This window comes from Telmatherina bonti, assembly GCF_933228915.1.
Source record: "Telmatherina bonti genome assembly, chromosome: 11".
Classification (NCBI taxonomy): Eukaryota; Metazoa; Chordata; class Actinopteri; order Atheriniformes; family Telmatherinidae; genus Telmatherina; species Telmatherina bonti.
In genome coordinates, this window is record NC_136629.1 from 19,627,854 (window position 1) to 19,646,030 (window position 18,177).

The 18,177-nt window shown below is 42.0% G+C and overlaps 1 protein-coding gene across 3 annotated transcripts in view; it reads right to left on the bottom strand.

Annotated features, from left to right (window-relative positions):
* Positions 1 to 10: 10 nt before the first annotated feature.
* srfb (serum response factor b) overlaps positions 11 to 18,177 on the bottom strand; it is a 23,414-nt gene continuing 5,247 nt past the window's right edge. Inside the window, exons 2-8 of one of the 3 annotated variants that reach the window (XM_079248681.1) lie at positions 16,151 to 16,417; positions 5,061 to 5,301; positions 2,075 to 2,239; positions 1,726 to 1,836; positions 1,020 to 1,217; positions 837 to 938; positions 11 to 443 (exon numbers count right to left, since the gene is read on the bottom strand). In XM_079248681.1, the coding sequence (XP_079104807.1) occupies positions 406 to 443; positions 837 to 938; positions 1,020 to 1,217; positions 1,726 to 1,836; positions 2,075 to 2,239; positions 5,061 to 5,301; positions 16,151 to 16,417 (1,122 nt within the window). In that variant the 3' untranslated portion in view covers positions 11 to 405. The remainder of the gene's footprint in view (positions 444 to 836; positions 939 to 1,019; positions 1,218 to 1,725; positions 1,837 to 2,074; positions 2,240 to 5,060; positions 5,302 to 16,150; positions 16,418 to 18,177) is intronic. The other 2 variants (XM_079248680.1, XM_079248682.1) reach the window with 2 other exon arrangements.

Here is an 18,177-nt window from a genome sequence, read left to right on the forward strand (position 1 = left end):
TCAGCGCCTAATATTATATTATATTATATATATATATATATATATATATATATATATATATATATATATATACTGTGTGTGTGTGTGTGTGTGTGTGTGTGTGTGTGTGTGTGTGTGTGTGTGTGTGTAAAGTATGTTTTTGATAAGGGTCTGCAACACATATGCCCTCAATCGTGTGTGTATACATATACTTTAAAAAAAAAAAAAAAAAAAAAAAATCACATTCAGGAAGTGATGTTAGACTTTATAAAAAGGCATCAATAAATAGAAGTGTGTGTGAATGTGTGTGTGTGTGTGTGTGAGAGAGAGTCCCTGGGTCTGCCATGTTAAACAGCTCCAGCCGTCTGTCAGTCACTCTTTGAGTTCTGTGCTGCATCCAGGTTGACCACCTGGAGCTCCGTCAGGTTACTGCTGCTGCCGCTCGACTGTTGGCCAATCACCATCTGTAGCACAAGCACAGCCATGTCAGAAAAAGGGTCATCTGGCACATGCTGATGTTTCCTGTAATGTTCACGCCATTTGATAATCTCAGAATGGATCTTCACTATTCAGAGCCAATATAACATGGCTTCTTAATAACGTTCCACCTCCATGTAATTTAAAATCACTGTGCATCTAAAAAAGAACACAAAATTCTGTTTTCAATGCTCTGCTACTGTGGTGCTTTATTAGGGCTACTGCATGTGTATTTTTGTAAAATGCCAGCTTTTCAAACGCATTCATACAAGAAGGCAACAGATAACAACCCTGTAGCCAGTGTGCGCCAGTGCTCTGTTAGGATGCAATAGTGCAGGCAAAGTGGCATGCTGGTTGCATAGGGAATATAAGAGTTTCACTTGTAAAATGCAGATCTTGCCGTACTGGGTGTAGCTGCACTGCTGAGACGGGGATCTGCACCGTGCCTGGAGGTGCTGTGAGGAACACTTGAGGGACAGCACCTGGGAGAGAAGTTACAAATATAGCTGTTAATTTCATGATAAGTTCATCCTTCATCCGAGAGGTGTCATTCGGTGTCTTACCCGTGTCTTGGGCTTGTGCATGGGACACCTGCATGGCTGTGGTGCCCTGGGAAAAGGCGTTGAGCACAGCCAGCCCTACATCAGCTGGTGCTGGTGTGGAGGCGTACATCACTGTGTGAGGGCTGGGGTACATCATGTGACCTGCCACAGACGTTGGCACTGATGAAGTGACAATGGTTGCTGGGAGACTTACCGTGGCTGCAGGGAAGCAGAAGGAGGATGTCATTCTGAGGGCAAGAGGCATGTGCAGATGCTGGACAGCAGATGGCGCTTCATATTTATATTTACTTTCGAACACCTACTTGTCCCCTGGCATTTATTTTTATCACACTTATGTCAGTGAACTTGGTGATGTAAATAAGCATTTTCTGATTAAAAACTTGTTTATCTGAGTTATTGTGCACGGGATCGCCTGATTTGATCCTGCATACTCTCGTAGACTAAAGTTAAAAAAAAAAAAATATATATATATATATATGTATATATGTATATATATATATATATATATATATATATATATATATATATATATATATATATATATATATATATATATATATATATATATATATATATATATATATATGTGTGTGTGTGTGTGTGTGTGTGTGTGTGTGTGTGTGTGTGTGTGTGTGTGTGTGTGTGTGTGTGTGTGAATATAACCTGAGGAAGACAGAATCTGCGTTTTCACAGAGAAGAGACCCACCGGTGGAGTTTGTTGAGGTGTGGGAGATCTCCGGGCTGCTGTCACTGTTAGAGGTGGACTGTGCATTAGGATGGACCTGGATGGCCTGGAGTTGCTGGGGGACGCCTGCTCCTGCAGACATATAGAGAGGAAAAAGAAAGCCATTGAAGTAAGTAATAAAATACATCAGCTTGGAAAGAGAGGCAGTTCCAGCTTTTCTGAGGTAGAAGTCATCATGCAAGCAGCGTCAGTACTTTTTAGTCGTAGCAGAGGAAATGACGAGCGCAGTTTGAGCAGCAGCAACTTTATGAAGATATGACTGTGAGTATAATCAGCAGGCACAGTGGTGGCAGCATGCAGAGCAGGTCACCTGTGAGAGAGACAGCAGCAGGGAAGCGGAAGACAGCCTGCTGTCCCTGCTGGGGCTGCGGGGCGGTGGCCAGGGCCTGACCATGCTGCCCCTGGAGGGCAAGGGAGTGCTGCTGCAGCTGGCTCAGAGGAATGGTGGGGGTGCCAGGGGGGAGAGAAGTGCCTGCTGCAGGGGGGCATCCACCCATACACAGGAGAGTGCGCGCACACGCACAGACACACACACACGCATACACACACAAGGGAGTGGTAAGGCCAGATGTGAAAGGATAGTACAGTTGGAAAGCGCACTGATAACTTGAAGGGAGCGTGTGCAAATTGCCCTTTTCATTTATTATCAAACACATGTACGAGTCCACTGCATGTAAAAAGCAACCCTCATCATTTTTTTCCTCTCAGATCAACAAGTGTTCTCTAAAGACAAACTTGCATCTATGAAGCATCAACCAAAACTTTTAAATCTCACATAAGGGGCGGATGAGCAGGCTGTCACCATCATTTTCTTACCAAAAGTTGCTTTTGCTGATTTTTCTGCTAATAAATCCAAAAAATGTCTCAACTACGAGCAAAACACACAGAACAGCAGGTCGTTGGCCATATAGGTAAACAGAGATGTCATCATGCAGTTCAGGCATGTGAGGAACTGAAGGTTCATTTATTTCTTATGGTAATAAGCCCACAACTATCTCCAAATCTCCAAAAGGGATTCAGCTGCCATCCATTAGCTTCCATCCTCACTGTATTTAAGTTCAATACAACTAAACTCCCACTAAAGCTGTTCCCATTTACAAGTTTTTCATTACTGTAGTCAAACAAAGGAACTAGTCACTCCTGGGATTAAAGCATGGCTTGTGAACTACGCGTTGACCAGCAGCAATGAGGGAATTTTTGGCTTTACAGATAATCTACATCACTAGTGTGATTTCAGCTACATTAAGATGTTATATGACGAGCTTTGAGAAATCTTTGGGATTTGAAGAAAAGTCTGCGTGGTAGTTGGAGTTGAAACCTTGAATCTACTGACTGGAAATGTCCCATTTCCATATGAACAGGTAAAAATATATACATTATCTTATATATAAATTATATATAAATTATCTTCACCACAAAAGAGAAATAATTCATCAACATCCTGTCAAAGACTTGGCAGAAGTACCATGTACGTTTTGGTATAAGGTGTTCCACTGGAAGATTATTATCGATTCAGCTGCTAAATCTTCTACAAAGGGAAAGAATGATATTCCTGCTGTGCAGGAGGAATTTTTATTTAATAAAATTGTGTGATATGGAGTTTTTCCTATATATATTTTTTTTTCCTATAGTTTTTCCATTGAGGAACAACTTTCGATACTGTGTGTGCGTGTGTTTGTACTGTATGCAAAAAAGTTTAATCTTTGGAATTAATGAATAATACCTTTCAACACATTCAGATGTCACATCTGACATTCTGGTCCATATTCCTTACCAGTAAACTGGAAGGGGATTTAACAGTTCTCATACCAGTATTTGGTTTTGGCAAGTATTCAAATGTAAGTACTTCCTCTTGGTTATTAAAAAAAAATGGTATTGCTAACATAATTTGGTGGTATGAACATTTAGTAATGTCAGCGGTGTACCTTAGTGAGATTCAAGCAAAAATAACATTTACAAGATTTTTGATACAAGAATCTGTTAATCTGTTTGAAATCCTCTTCCTCTGAAGATGGACGGCTTGTTTCAGAACGTGACTCTGGAGTCCCATTTGGTCATATGCTCCATGGGCAGTTGCTGCACTGGGGCGGGCAGGCCCTTTCAAGCTGTCAACTGTGGAGCTTTTAGTGTGGGTGGGTGTGTTGTCCCACCTGGCGCTGCAGCTATGTGCAGACAGGTGGCGAAGAAGAGGGAGGGAGAAAGCGTGCAACAGAGCAAGACAAGAGGGCAGAGAGAGGAGGCTACAGATGGAAGAGAAAGATGGCGAAAAGGGGGAAAAAAATAAATAAGTGAAAAGGGCAGAGGCAGAGCCTGGCTGTCCTTCAGCTGTCGCTCACAACAATATAAAAGTGCCATTAAAGAGTACCATGTGTATGTTCCACACATGCTGAAGAGCAGTGTCTTCTCTCCTTGCTGTGCAACACAAACCCTCCACATAGAAACAACAGACATGATGGAAATACTGCAGCAGTCGGCATCTACATGTGAAACAGCCTTTTATGTTCTGCAGCACATTTTTACACATGTGGGGTTTATATTGTATTACATTTGTCTGCTAATTTAAATATTTCTCATGCCTTTCTGTGGCTTCTTGCCAGGCCCCTCTTTGAGGCCCCTAGATGTGGACTCCACATTTCCCCAAATAAAATACAAAAAAGAAACGTGATGAATCATAACTAGAGAGCCAATTTAAAGAGACATGAGGATGACATCAGCGTGAGCTGGCCTTAACCCTAAACTGATGAGGTGCAGAGTGTGTGTCTGTGGAGTCCCCCTTAATGGTCACATCTAGATCAGGACTAGATCAGGACCACTTTGACACAAAAGGATCCGACTCCACAAAATACGCCTCAATTATAATTTCAGCACAAGCCACCGATCCCTCATTGAATATTCATGACTAATTATGGGTTTTGTTCATGAGGCCTATTTTGCCAGGTCTATTGCGTTCCTCTCACCTAATTATTCCTGTCCCCAAGTGACAATCAAAGACAAGGGCAGTCGCAAACAGACGTGGCTCCCCTGGATACTGCATGCGTAAAACCCAAAGCTGGCGATTTGGTGACTGGCTATGAAGAGCTGTTGTGTGATGTAACCAACTCAGAGGAAAAAAAAAAAAAAGAAATGGTGCGACCACCCAGAGATGACGGCTGAGGTCAAGCTGCTGTGCCATTCAAATTCTAATCAGCTAATAAGCTCAAACACACAATGACATGAACAAATAATAAAAAAAAAAGGAAATCATGAAGAAAATAAGAGTTGCAACCGAGCACTGGACGTCTTGCTCTTCTACATACCGGGCATGAAAGTGAAGCCACTGGGAAGCTGCATGACTCCCGTGGAGCCAGCGGCGGTCTTCAGGACAGTTCCATTTGCGCTGATGTTGCTGTTGGCCGAGACGGGGGCCAGGTAGTTGGTGATTGGAAATGAGGGTCCGCTGCTCACCTGCATGGTGGTGGACGTGGTGGGTACCGTGGACTGGGCGCTGCTGGTAGTGCCTGGTAGGCTGGCTACCGTGAATGTTGGCTTCAATGTGTCCTGTGGGGAAAAAAAAACCAGACCAAAGTTTGTCAACATATTGGACAATGATACACACCTTCATACTGACAAAACTTCAGCTTCAGACAGAGGCTGCTTCAGTTCAGCTGAAATACACCATTATGATTTGTTCTTATTCTCACCATTTCCATCTAAAATGATTTAAAAAAAAAATATAAAATTAAGAGAAACTGGGTTCCCTAAGTACAAAAAAGCCCTTTATAGTTACAATGAAGTCCCAGCACTTCCATTTAATGCACCAGTATCAATGTCAGTTTCACAGCACCATCAATGGGGTTTAAACAGAGTAGGTGGGAGGGAAGCTTTTAATTCTTGCTGTATTTCAGGGATCAATGGATCGCGGACAGAAACAAGAACAGGTTTTAGTAATCCTGTGGCAAATGACATAAACAAGGTAGAAAAACGGGCTGAGATTTCACTAAATGCATCCACATGTGAAATACTAAACTGTGCACAAAGTGTTTCTCTAAATAATTCACAGGTCCAAGGAGAGTGCTGCGCTATGCTTACATCAAATCAGTGCCAAGATTCAAAGCCAAATGAAAAATACTGAAACATCTGACAATGTTCCTGTAAAACACTCAGGAGACTAAAAGTCCTCACCTGAGCAGAGAATGCCAAATAAATGTCAAATAAATGCCAATGTCCAAATAAAATCCAGCTGCTGCTCCATCCAACAGGACACTACTTTTGGACTGATTGCATTCATTATTTTATTCTTAGGGTACATTCACAATGTTGCTCTTTGGTTTGCTTTAAATGGATTTTGCTTCACTTCCAGGGATGATTCAATTCATTTGGCACAGTATGACTACCAACCACACTCGGATGTGGACCAGCGGACTCTGGTCCGCTTGAAAGCCAGGGGTCTCAGTTTACTTGCAAATGGGCGATCTAAAAGAAAGTGACTATGCCAACTGCATAAAAGGATCAAGAAAAAGAAAGTGGTGCAGGTTATTGTTTGGGTAGGAGGAAAAAGAGGCAACAGCATGGGTTCAAAAAATGTGTTTTCTGCATCTTTGGCTTGTTTATGTAACATTGAGCAAATTTCTTGTGCGTTTTGGTCAGTAGGAGAGTAAGTCTTGAAGTTCAGGCATGGACCCCTCCAGCGAAGTAGTGTGCGCCTCACTGAAACATCACCTCCTGCTGCCACCAAGTCCTGCTGCAGATCTTTTGCAGTCAGTTGAAGATTTTTGACCACCTGCCTCCTCAGAAATCTGGTAGCAGCGACTGATAGCTTCCCATTTCTGCCATGTCCAGGTAGTAGAGCCACTGTTCCTTGAACTCAAAACTTGCAAACTATGCTTCCAACATTATCTCAGGTAACATTCAATGACTTGGCTGTCTTTTTGTGTCTTTTTCCTTGTTTATGCAAAACAATGATAGCTTTTCTGAAAGCTTTCATTCATTCATTCAGGAGCATGTGATCCAATGGGGACTTTTATTTAGGGGGCTGAATAATTTAGAGAGCCCGGTGTTCACTGAAAGTATAATTTTCTGTTTAATTTGGAGAAACCACTGATCTTAGTAGTGTTAAACTATTGAAATTGTTCTTATTTGAATTGTTCATCATAAACAGCTGCAAGTTTGTACAATTTGCCAACAAATCAAGTTAACAGTGGGGGTTGGATAGTTTATAATGCATCTGCAACTGACAACAAACTGCAATATCTCAGCAAAGGGCAAAGAAACGAGACAAATGAAATCAAAGGAGGTGAGCTGCAGTGTCACACTAGGCCAATGTAAGCATCCACTGAACAGCTGAGGAGGATGTGCTGGTGAGTGGGCTGCATGATAAGAGCAGAGCAGGAGTGGGGACGACAATATAAAGCACAACTAAATCCACAATGTGTCGACGAACTTACGCCAACACTTATCACATGATAGTAACGATCTTTAATTAGCAGGGTGAGAATAAACCTACACATCAGAAGACATTTAAAAGTGTGCACTTCTATGTGGTTTCCTATAGTTTTCCCTGATACATGATCCAAAACGAGATTAAAGATCACATAAATAAACCAGATCTGTTCTGGAAAAACTGTTTTCTGGACAGATGAGATCAAAAGCCATTTTCTTTGATTACTACATGTGAGAACAGGCCGCACGGTAGAATAGTGGTTAGCACTGTGGCCTCGCAGCAAGAAGGTTGCTGGTTCAACCCTTGGCTGGGGCAAGGTTTGGTCAGTGGCCTTCCTGTGTTTGCATGTTCTCCCTGTGTAGTACTCTCTGGGTACTCCGGCTTCCTCCCATCGTCCAAAAGACATGCATGTTAGGTTAATTGGTTACTCTAAATTGCCCCTAGGAGTGAGTGTGAGTGCTAATTTGTCTCTGTGTGGCCCTGCGATGGACTGGCAAGCTGTCCAGGGTGTACCCTGCCTGCCTGTCTGGCGAGCTGTCCAGGGTGTACCCTGCCTGTCGCCCAAAGCCAGCTGGGATAGGCTCCAGCTCCCTGCGACCCTGAACTGGATTGAGCAGTTTAGAAATGGAAATGTGAGATTGTTATCATTATGTATGGTGGCAGCAGTATCATTGTTTGGGTCTGTGTCACTGCTTTTTTAAATATACTCATCATCTATGTTATGTTGTGAGGTACACCTGTCCAGTTTTTAAAAAAACAAAAAAAAACAAATCACTAATCAGCCAATCATAGTAGGAGCGCAATGCATTTACGTACGTTGACTTAGTCAAGACAGCCTGGTGATCAGAATGGAGGAAAAAAGGGATTTATGTGACTTAATTTAATTGTGATTTGGTTGCTGATATCAAACAGGCTGGTCTAAATATTTTCAAAACTGCTGATCTACTGGGATTTTTACACACAACCAACTCTATAGTTCAGAATGGTCTAAAAAAGAAAACATCCAGTGAGGAGCAGTTTTCTAGATGAAAGTTTTCTTGTTGATGTCAAAGGATAGAGGTGGTTGGAGAAGATAGATGGGCAATAGGAACTCAACCACTGGTTAGCATACCTTCTCTGAACACACAATATGCTGAACCTTGAAGCAGACGCCACTGCAGAAAACCACACCAGGTACCATTCCTGCCAGCTAAAAACAGGAAACTGAAGCTAAAATTCAAACAGACTCACCAAAACAGCAAAATAAAACATTGGAAAAACATTGCCTGGTCTGATGGGGCTAGATTTTCAGCTTCAGCAATTAGACAGTAGGGTCAGAATTATCCAAAAACATGAAAACATGGATCCATCCTGCCGCAACGATACAGGCTGGTGGTGGTTTAATAGTACCAGGAATATTTTCTTAGTAGAATCTGGGCCTCTTAGTAACTGAACATGGTTTAAACACCACAGTCTACCTGAGTATTGCTGATGACCATGTCCATCCCTTAATGACCACAGTGAGCATCTTCTTGTGGATACCTGCAGCAGGCTGATGCAACATGTCACAAAGCTCAGATCATCTCCAGCTAGTTTTTTTTTAACATGACAATGACTTCACAGGACTTAAACTGCCTCCACACTCACTAGATGTCACTTGAATAAAACACCTTTGAAATGTGGTGGAATGGGCAATTTTCATCATGTATGTGCAGCAGACAAATCTGCAGCAGCAGTGATGGTATTATGTCAATACAGAGAAAGATTTCTGTGGAATGTTTGCAAAAAATTATGAAATCTATGCCACAAGGAATTAAGGTAGTTATGAAGGCAAAGGCGGCTCCAATCTAGTACTGCCAAGGTGTACCTAATAAAGTAATTCAAAAGGAACATTGTAACATATCTGTTCATAAACTGAATCAGAAGAAGAAGTGGATCCCTATCGAATGCAGTTTCCCTACTGAAGAATAGTTAAATAAGAGATAAATCTGTTTTGGATCGTCCAAGTCAAATAACTGTCCTTAGACGAAGAGAAATGTTGTGGAGGAGCTGAAGTGAGCAGTTCATGTGAGGAAACCCTCTGACATGTCGGCATTAAAGATATTCTGCTCAAAGGAATGAGCTGAAATTCCTCCTAGCTGATGTGAAGCCCTCCACAACGGTCACTGGAAACATTTGGCTGTAAAAAAAAAAAAAAGGGTCATGCCTGCACAGTTCTAACGAGATGTCTGGACATGTGGAAAAAGACACCATCTAGACATGATGTTATTTAAAACTAACTTGGTACACTATTGCAGTGAAGTGAAATTGCAACAAAACTTGGAAATTTGCTCCAGTTTTCCAGTGTTGTTTACACTTTTAGTCATTCGAGGGCAACTTCCAGGTGATAAGATTTGAAATATTAGATGTTTTAAACCCATTTGATTTTAGCTCCATAGCTGCATCTTATGTAGAAAGACGTTCAAGGCTCAGCATGAACTACAGGTCCTCTCATGGACATACTGTTGGTGGCAGTATGAGCTCCAGAGATAGGTTAAAGCTATCTGAAATGCAAAAGACTAAAGCGGTATACCAGAAGAGGTGAGAGAAAAACACAGGGTCACTGTCTGGAGACACAGCCCTGCGTTACATTAGGCATTTTAATTATGTGTAGGGAAGTTAAGGAATTTCTTTACCCCCCACCCTCCATTAAAAAATGGTAACAGAGCACGTGAGTAACTTGTCTTGGCAAAGCACTATTGGTTTTTATATGTGACTGATTATTACATGGGTGAGAGGTGGAGGAACCAGCATGGACTTGACTGATAAGGCTGTCCAACTACACACACTATCATGCAAACATGTAAATGGAGCTACAGTAATTATTGACTCAGCCGCTAGAGATACACTACAGTCCAATTAAATCTTAATATTCATGATGTGATACAAAGATTTAATGTCAACTTAGCCTTATTAATAAGTCATCAAGTGCACCAAAGCTTCATCGGGGTGTGTAGATGGATAAGTGGGTACTAGCATCTACAAATGGCTCAGAATGATAAGTACAGGGAGTGCAGGTCTGCAGCTAAGTAGCTGAGTTCCAGGTTCTGCTGAGGGACTCTACCAGTCCAAGGTCCTTTACCTCTTTAGTTAAACAGCAGCTAGAACGTCAGAGGGGAGGGGATGAACATAGTACTCACAGTTGTTCTGCCCTCTCAACTAAACAGGAAAACTGAAAAAGTTTACACAATGATCTATTAGCCCCTTACTGCTGACCCATCAGCTGGAAAAGACAAAACACAACACAGCTGTGACCTTCATCCTGCCTGAAGAATTCCCCAATTAATGTTCACTAAATCTAAACAAGACAAATGCTGGTGGAGTTACAGGTACTCTGCTCTATCTTCGGGTAAAAAAAAAAAAAAAAAAAAAAAATCTTGAACAAAAGATGAGGGAATCAGTCCAAAGGAGAGCAAAAATGAATGGGACACTTCCACAGGAGAAGCAAATTAACACAGCTGACAGTGGAAGCTTAAAGGGTCACTTCTTAGCTACAGAGTTTGAGTTTGTGTGCGACAGAGTCAGACCTGTGTGAGGTTCACCACAAGGGACAGGATATGGGTGAGAGTACAAACAGCTGAGAGCACAGACAGCTGGCTGGAAACCTGAGCAGTTCGTGGGGGGGGGGGGGGGGGGGGGGGGGGGGGGTTAACCCTTCCCAGGTCAGTTGAGGCAGCAGGGGGCCACATTAAAGACACCACCTGACACTTTAGTTCTCATTTTTGAGGCTGAAAAAAAAAAAATTGTACTCCAGTAACAGACAGAGATGCACACTCTGGTACCATTTTTATTTATTTATTTATATATATATATTTATATATATATATATATATATATATTTATATATATATATATATATATATATATATATATATATATATATATAGGTCAGCTTCAACTGACCTACTGCTTTGTTTGACCATCATCATGCAACCCCTGTTCAACTGGCCAGTCTATAAACAGTGCTGGATTTCATTTCAGTCACTGCGGTTCAGAGTAAACATAGGCCACCATACTGGAACACACTTGGAAGAAAGAGCAGAGGATCATTGTTCTAAACTAGCCAAACATTAGACACTGTTCTCTTCTCCACCTCCTAATTCACTTTTACACAGTGATATATCAGACATGTATAGCCAACCATCTACCGTCCATCTGGAAAGAGCAAGATATCTGAAGAGTGTGTACTGCAGCATATTAGTTTTGAGACATTAGTTACCCCAAGTTTACTGACATTTCAATGATCAAAAGCAATTCTAAGCACAATATTAAACCATGTATTTCTACCATTTGGACTTTTACTTTAGCAGTAATCCAAGTACTTTAGGGTTTAGAGCTACACAAGATCAAAAGGTATAAGGATGGTTACCAACGATATACGCACCATAAGAATACTTGCAGAAAGCAATTTATGAAAATAAAAGACTTTAATTGGGCAACAACTGGAGTGAATGCAATAGCCATTAAAAAAGGGCAAAGAGCAGTTTGCAGTAAAGAGAGGCAGAGGTTCATAGATATGAAAAATATAACAACCTGTAAAACTGCATCAGTGCCCTTTGGAAGTGTCAACTTGTGCATCTGGAAAAGCCCCATCAACGCTACAAGTTATGTACGGATTTCGTAGAAACATTCCCATCAAGAGAACGTCCTTTTGAAAAGGAAGATCTTGCATGTTTCAGCAAGACAAAGCAAAACCTCATACAGCGCATATTACAACAACAAGGGCGAGTAGTTTGTCTGGGTGCTTGCTGGCTGCAGTACCAGTGGTCTAGCAGCTGGTTTCCTCAGTTTCCAGACATTTACAGGCTTAGAGGGGCTGCTGCTACACAGCTGTAAATATGACCCATGTGTTTATTCTCCCTTGTCTCAACTTAAACATGTGTTTTACATCATATTTAAAATTAGATTGGAAATAAAATTTAGGTTTTTGTTCAGAAAATTGTTGCATTGCATCTGTTTTTTTTCCTTGTCACAAAAACTTTATTATCATTGATTATTTCAAAGTTAAGTTTTTTCTGCTCAATCCACTGTAACCCAACCACAGCCTGACAGGTGACAGAACTCTGCTTCATTTTAATGAGATACTAGAACACAGAAAATGATATCACATCTTAGAGGCAGGGTGACCGGAAGGCAGAGTTGACTGGAATAAACAATGCATCTTCAGCACAGAGCGCCCTCCCTGACTAGCCTTGTAATCCATTATAAAAAGAGACATTATTTTAACTCTAAAAACAGAAATCTGCCGTTTTATAAATTCTGTCTGCATTAAAATGCTTCAGTAAAATACACGAGTGAATTGTTTCAATATGGCGCCATCAATAAATGTGCGTCTTAAATGTTCTATATATGGTTAAAAAGTAAAAACCGCCACCGGCCTCCTCAGACAACAGACAAGGATCTTGGTTTAAAGACAAAGGAGATGAGATAGTAATTAAAAAGAGAAGGACACAAATAGTTCCCTATTCAGAAGGGATTTATCATCCTAAATTAAAGGTGACAACTGGCAGGTCAGTCCAGTGTTGGTTAGAGAGCTCATTGTGCAGTTAACTGGTGGCAGGCCCTCGTCTAATCTCCCATTTGCTGGCTCCCATCTCCCAGTCTGTCACCCTGCCAGCAACATGGAATTTGCAGCTCCATTTGGGACTGCTAAAAAAGGCAAGGCAGCCCAAGTGGAGGAGGTGCAGCCAATAGCGGCTGACCAGTCCAGTTGCTTGCTTTAAAATAAGGGGGAGGAAAAGGGGGTGTTTGGGGGAGAGGTGGGTGACGTAACACTGCTTTTCTCTCTGTTTCATACACATATAGAAATGTACAATCCGCTGGAAAATGAAGGTGTCAAAATGTGTCATTAGGCTTCTCCGGTGTCAGAGTAAAGGGAAAACAGGCCAGCAATTGCTCAGGACAGTAGTCCTGAGTCTGGAAGTTTCCTGGTTACTTTTACTTGGCAAAGGCAATGTGATCTGCACTAATGAGCAGAGCAACATATAAACTTCAGCAGGATGTTAGCTGCAATGACACTGACAGGCAGAAGGGGAGGATGGCGGGAGAGGGATGAAGTAAGGGAGGGAAGGACAGACAAACTGAGGAAGGAAGGGAGGGAGGGTGAGGGGGGGAAAACCAGAGGAGTCTGATACTGAGAATCCAGCACTAAGACAGATCCTTCAAGCAAGCATGAGTTATGGGATTTGCTATCCCTGTCCAAAAATAACCCAAAAAGCATAAAAACATCTGTACTGTAGGCATGTCTAGCATTACAGATCATCCACAAAAAAAAAAGTGTGGCGGAGGATGCAAAAGAAGGCATAATAGCAAATGCACCCTTCTGACATTTTCCTGATACATCCTATATTTCCCTCCATCCGACCTCATTCATCTCTGTTTTTGACTTTTACATTTCCCACAATTCCTTTCAACAGCACTTGAATTACATAGTCTTGAATTGCTGCCCTCGGTTGTTGGTTTTGTGTGTGCTGATAGAGCAGTAATGAAAAAACAATGAAGATTTTCCACACCAAGTGAGTCACACACGCTTTAATCTTAACACGCAATCATCTCAAGACTCTTCTGCTCAAACACAGAGCACTCTCAAAGCTATAACACACTCATTTGGCCCTGTGTGGCTGCCCAGTGCATGCAGAATGACCTTCCTACTGCCAGTTCATTTTGATGAAAAGTTTAGAAGAAGGCAGCTGCCATGTTTCACCATCATACAGCAAGGAGGGAAAATCAACAGCAACTCTGCTAAAAATTTGTCCGGTTGATAGAATGAAAGGTACTGTCAAGCATTTGGTGGAAAGTAGTTTTCTATCAAACTAATCATCCTAGATGTTGTATATCGAGCAAAGCTGGAGATGTTTGGCAGCGTCATGTCTGGGAAGATGCACCTTCTTGCAACCTTTGATTTCGTGTTTGTGTTGTTCTCACTCATATGTATGTCACTTTGGATAAAAGTGTCTGCTAAATGACTGTAGAATAAAATAAAATAAAATAGAATATCGAGTATATAGGTGGGAAATATACCTTTTTCGCTTGTCTGCCAGAGAATGGGGTGAACATCTGGCTCGGTTGAACTAAAAGGTGACATAATTTACCAAATGGAAGCTCCAAAGCTCATTAATTAAAATTTTGGTTGCCTGTTTCTCCTCATTGCCAGTCTTAAATATAAGAAGAGATTTTATGCACACAGCATCAAATCATGTCTACTTCACTTGTCACTGAGGCTGCTATCTTAACTCTCCAAAAAGGTTCTCCACTTCCCCCACCAGTCACTCCAAACCCTGCACTGTTTAGACTAGCTCTGACTGTATGCGTGACATACTATTCTCATAATGGACAGTGTCCAGATGCTGCAGATGTCCGAGCAGCAAACCATGCGATGGACCTACTGCACAGACGTGATTCCTCAAAACCATATCCACCTGCTATGTCCTAACCATAACAGCACGGATCCTGACATGGATCAGGAAGCTGCACATTTTCTATTGCTTTGCAGGACTTGTAACTTCTCTTACACTCGTTGTTGCATGGAGGCCGGAAGCAACAGCATCACTGTCGGCCACCTAAATAAACATCAGGTGAAACAAGGCTGAAAAGTGTAGCTCCAATGTGTCCGTTCCAGCCGCTCATATCTGCATCCATACCTCAACTCCATATCACTAAATGAGAGGTTGGAGGTGTGTGTGTGTGTGTGTGTGTGTGTGTGTGGGGGGGATGGTGGGTGGGGGGGGGGGGGGGGGGGGGGGGGGGGGGGGGGGGGGTGAAATCACAGGACTCCAAAGACAGCTGCAGCTTATAAGGAATGTGAGGGGCCTCAGCCAAGAGCGCAGGCAGGGAAACCATACCATATATGGCAACAGAGGCAGAATCTAATTTTTATCAATGAGCGGAGTGGGCATGAAAGTGGTTTAACATGCAAAGGTTGATCTCCCATCCTTGACGGAGTGTGGTACTAGTTAGTTAGGGGCTGTAAAAACAGCATGTGGGCAAATGTGTGTCTTCAAAGGGGTATTCTTAAGCTGTGTAAACAGTGCAGGGATTCTCTGCTTCCAGCACATGATTACATGGAGGTGTGTGTCTGCTGATAAATTTATTGCTTTATCAAACTTTGACATATCAGTGTTGCGGTGGGAAACATGTTGCAAATTGCAGTAGTTCACAAATTAAAACACATCACCTAACTAATAATGATGATAAAAACAGCCAAGTTTTGAATGCTAAATGCAAATATTTAAGGAGCTTCCAGCCTCTGTTTTAGGAATCCTACGGTGTTATCCATGAACATCAGACAGATACTTCTAAAAATCCAACATAAACACCAAAAGTCCTCCATATAACAGACTGCATGTTTCCCATCCTAACAAAGGCCAGACCTGCAGTGATTTATCTTTAGGAGTGCTGTCAGGTTTTCCTGGGTAAGAGGTCAGAAAGGTAAAAGACAGCTCCCCTCACAAGAGTGGGATCATTCTCCACATCTTATCTGGCTCTCCCTTGAGTCTTTACTCATTTGAGGATCCACTGAGACTTTCTGGTTTCATTAAAAACTGTTTGAAAACCTAACAACAGCTCAAGCTTGAAATCTTGCATGAAACAGGCGAAAGCTTCAAACTGTGTTTACAATAGGATCTTCTTTTCCACGGCTGCTTGCTGGATTGATTTATATGCTCTTCTTGCACACTGGCCTTTTCTGGAGAGATTTCCCCTTATATTCATTAGTGACCTTCTGTCAGCCGTAAAGCCTCCACCTCTCTCTGTTAGACTCACTCTGCAATTCATGTCCACATTAGAGAGCAGACAGGGTGAGTCACAGAGACATGAGCCACAGCACCATTGTTGTTGATCACAAAAGGAGGTGCACTGAATTAATAGCAATCAATCTAAGTGTTTACAGCTGCAGCATTAACACCATCTTTCCAAAGAAACACATTTTACGCTTAATTTTCATCTTCTCACCTTTGTGTCACCCATGCTCTCTGACTCAGACACCTGGTAGGTCAGGTCCGTCTCCTCGAAGCCCGTGGCACTCATGCGCTGGTCCATGGAGGGGTCAGAGCGGGGCGGCGAGTCGGGCGAGTTGAGGCATGTTTGGATCAGGGCTTTGCCCGTTTCACTGGTGATCATGGGCTGGAGTTTTCGAGTGGCAAAAGTGTAGACGTGACCCGTTTCGCTGGCCACGAGCAGCAGAACCTGGGTTCCAGTCAGGGTGGAGAGCTCGTAGGCCTGCAAAGAGAGAGACACAAAGAAGAAATGAAGAAAATATACTTCAATAGATTACAGCTTGGATTTTATTCACAATGTGCACCAATTAATCTCAACATGGAGCGCTAGACATTCCCAACATGAACCTGTGGGAAAAACAACTAAGAAACACTACAATCTATTAATACTTTTGTAGCAATTGGTGACGTATTCCACAAATGAGACTAAAAATACCAGAAGATAACAACTCCCGGAATAGCAGGTGTGATATAGCAAAGACACTGCAAAGGGCTTGTAAAGGTAGGGTGGAAATTAGTTCCTCAGATGATGGAGGATATGGGCAATCATTTTTTTAACACAGGTAGCCTGCTGCACAACGCCAGGCCTCCATCGAACTTTGCTGCCTTGTCATTCATTACACAGCAAGCAGATGCTCACACTCAAACTCCCCAGTGGGGAGAAAAAGCACACTGAAATTCAACTCCATCCAGCATACACAACTAAACGCATCCCGAAGCTGCACTCAGGCTGAACTCTCGAGAAAGCCTTTTGATCTAAATGAGTCATCGGTTTGTGGAGGATGTTTCGGGTTTTATGAAGGCACAGTGCTATTACCATCACCTTGGCACATGCAATATGGCCCGAGCCTGCTGACAGATGTGCCATTGTAAGCTGGAGTGCAGTGATCTGTCAGCCAATGTGAGCAGGAGATGAACCTCATTCAAATTAACTAATTTTACTGTGGAGTAATAAAACCATAGTCAGTCAAGTCCTCTACGGGCTTTAACATCTTGCCTTGTCCACCACGAGTTCCATTCTCACTATCTGGGTACATGTTAGAAGTATCATTAAGATGACCATTTATTAGTATGACTCATCCCTGCACTGCAACCCTTTGACTCAAGCTTTAAAACTTAGTTCTCAGGGGGGGGGGGGGGGGGGGGAGGAGTTTCTAGCTGATTATACTTTTTTTTTTCCTCATCTAGTGCTAATGCAGCTTTACAGAAACACTGAACTACAAACCTCAACTCATCTTCCATCATCAACACCTCCTTTTTTATGCTGTACTCCAGCTGCAGAGGGATCTCCAACAAGGCCTCATGTTTGGCCCACATCCAAAACAGAGAAGGACTAATTTGTTCAAATGAATGCACTCTGCAGCAGCACAAATGTGGCCTACACTCAATGCTTTAATAAGCTTCCACACTCTGCTGATTTCCACATAAATATTAACTGCTGCAGGTGTGGTGCAGTTGTGCTGATGGTCCTAATGCAACTGGTTTCACATGGTACAACAGGCAAGTCAGTTTACCAAACCATACACAGAACAAAAGAAAATGTATAGCTGGGAAAATAAATCTGAAAACACTCCACGTAGCCTTCTTTTTCAAGGTTTGTTCCATTTAGGGCTGGACAACAATCAGAAAACAGGAAATATGAATACTATTGCTGAATATGCAACAATGATATGACTTACAATTTTAACAAATAATTACACATGTTTTAGGCATACCAAAGTCTGCAATGCACTTCTGTATCTGTGCCTGTTAGCTGTGAAACATGCACAAATGCACAGCATCCTTGAACTGGAACCCAGTCCTTATTAATACACATGGGCTTTTCCTATTTTCAGTCAGTCTTTGTGATTTCCCAGTTGTCTTTGCACATACTGAGTGCTGTAATGATGAATCATATACAAACTGTATAGCCATATATATATATATATATATATATATATATATATATATATATATATACATACACATACATACACATACACA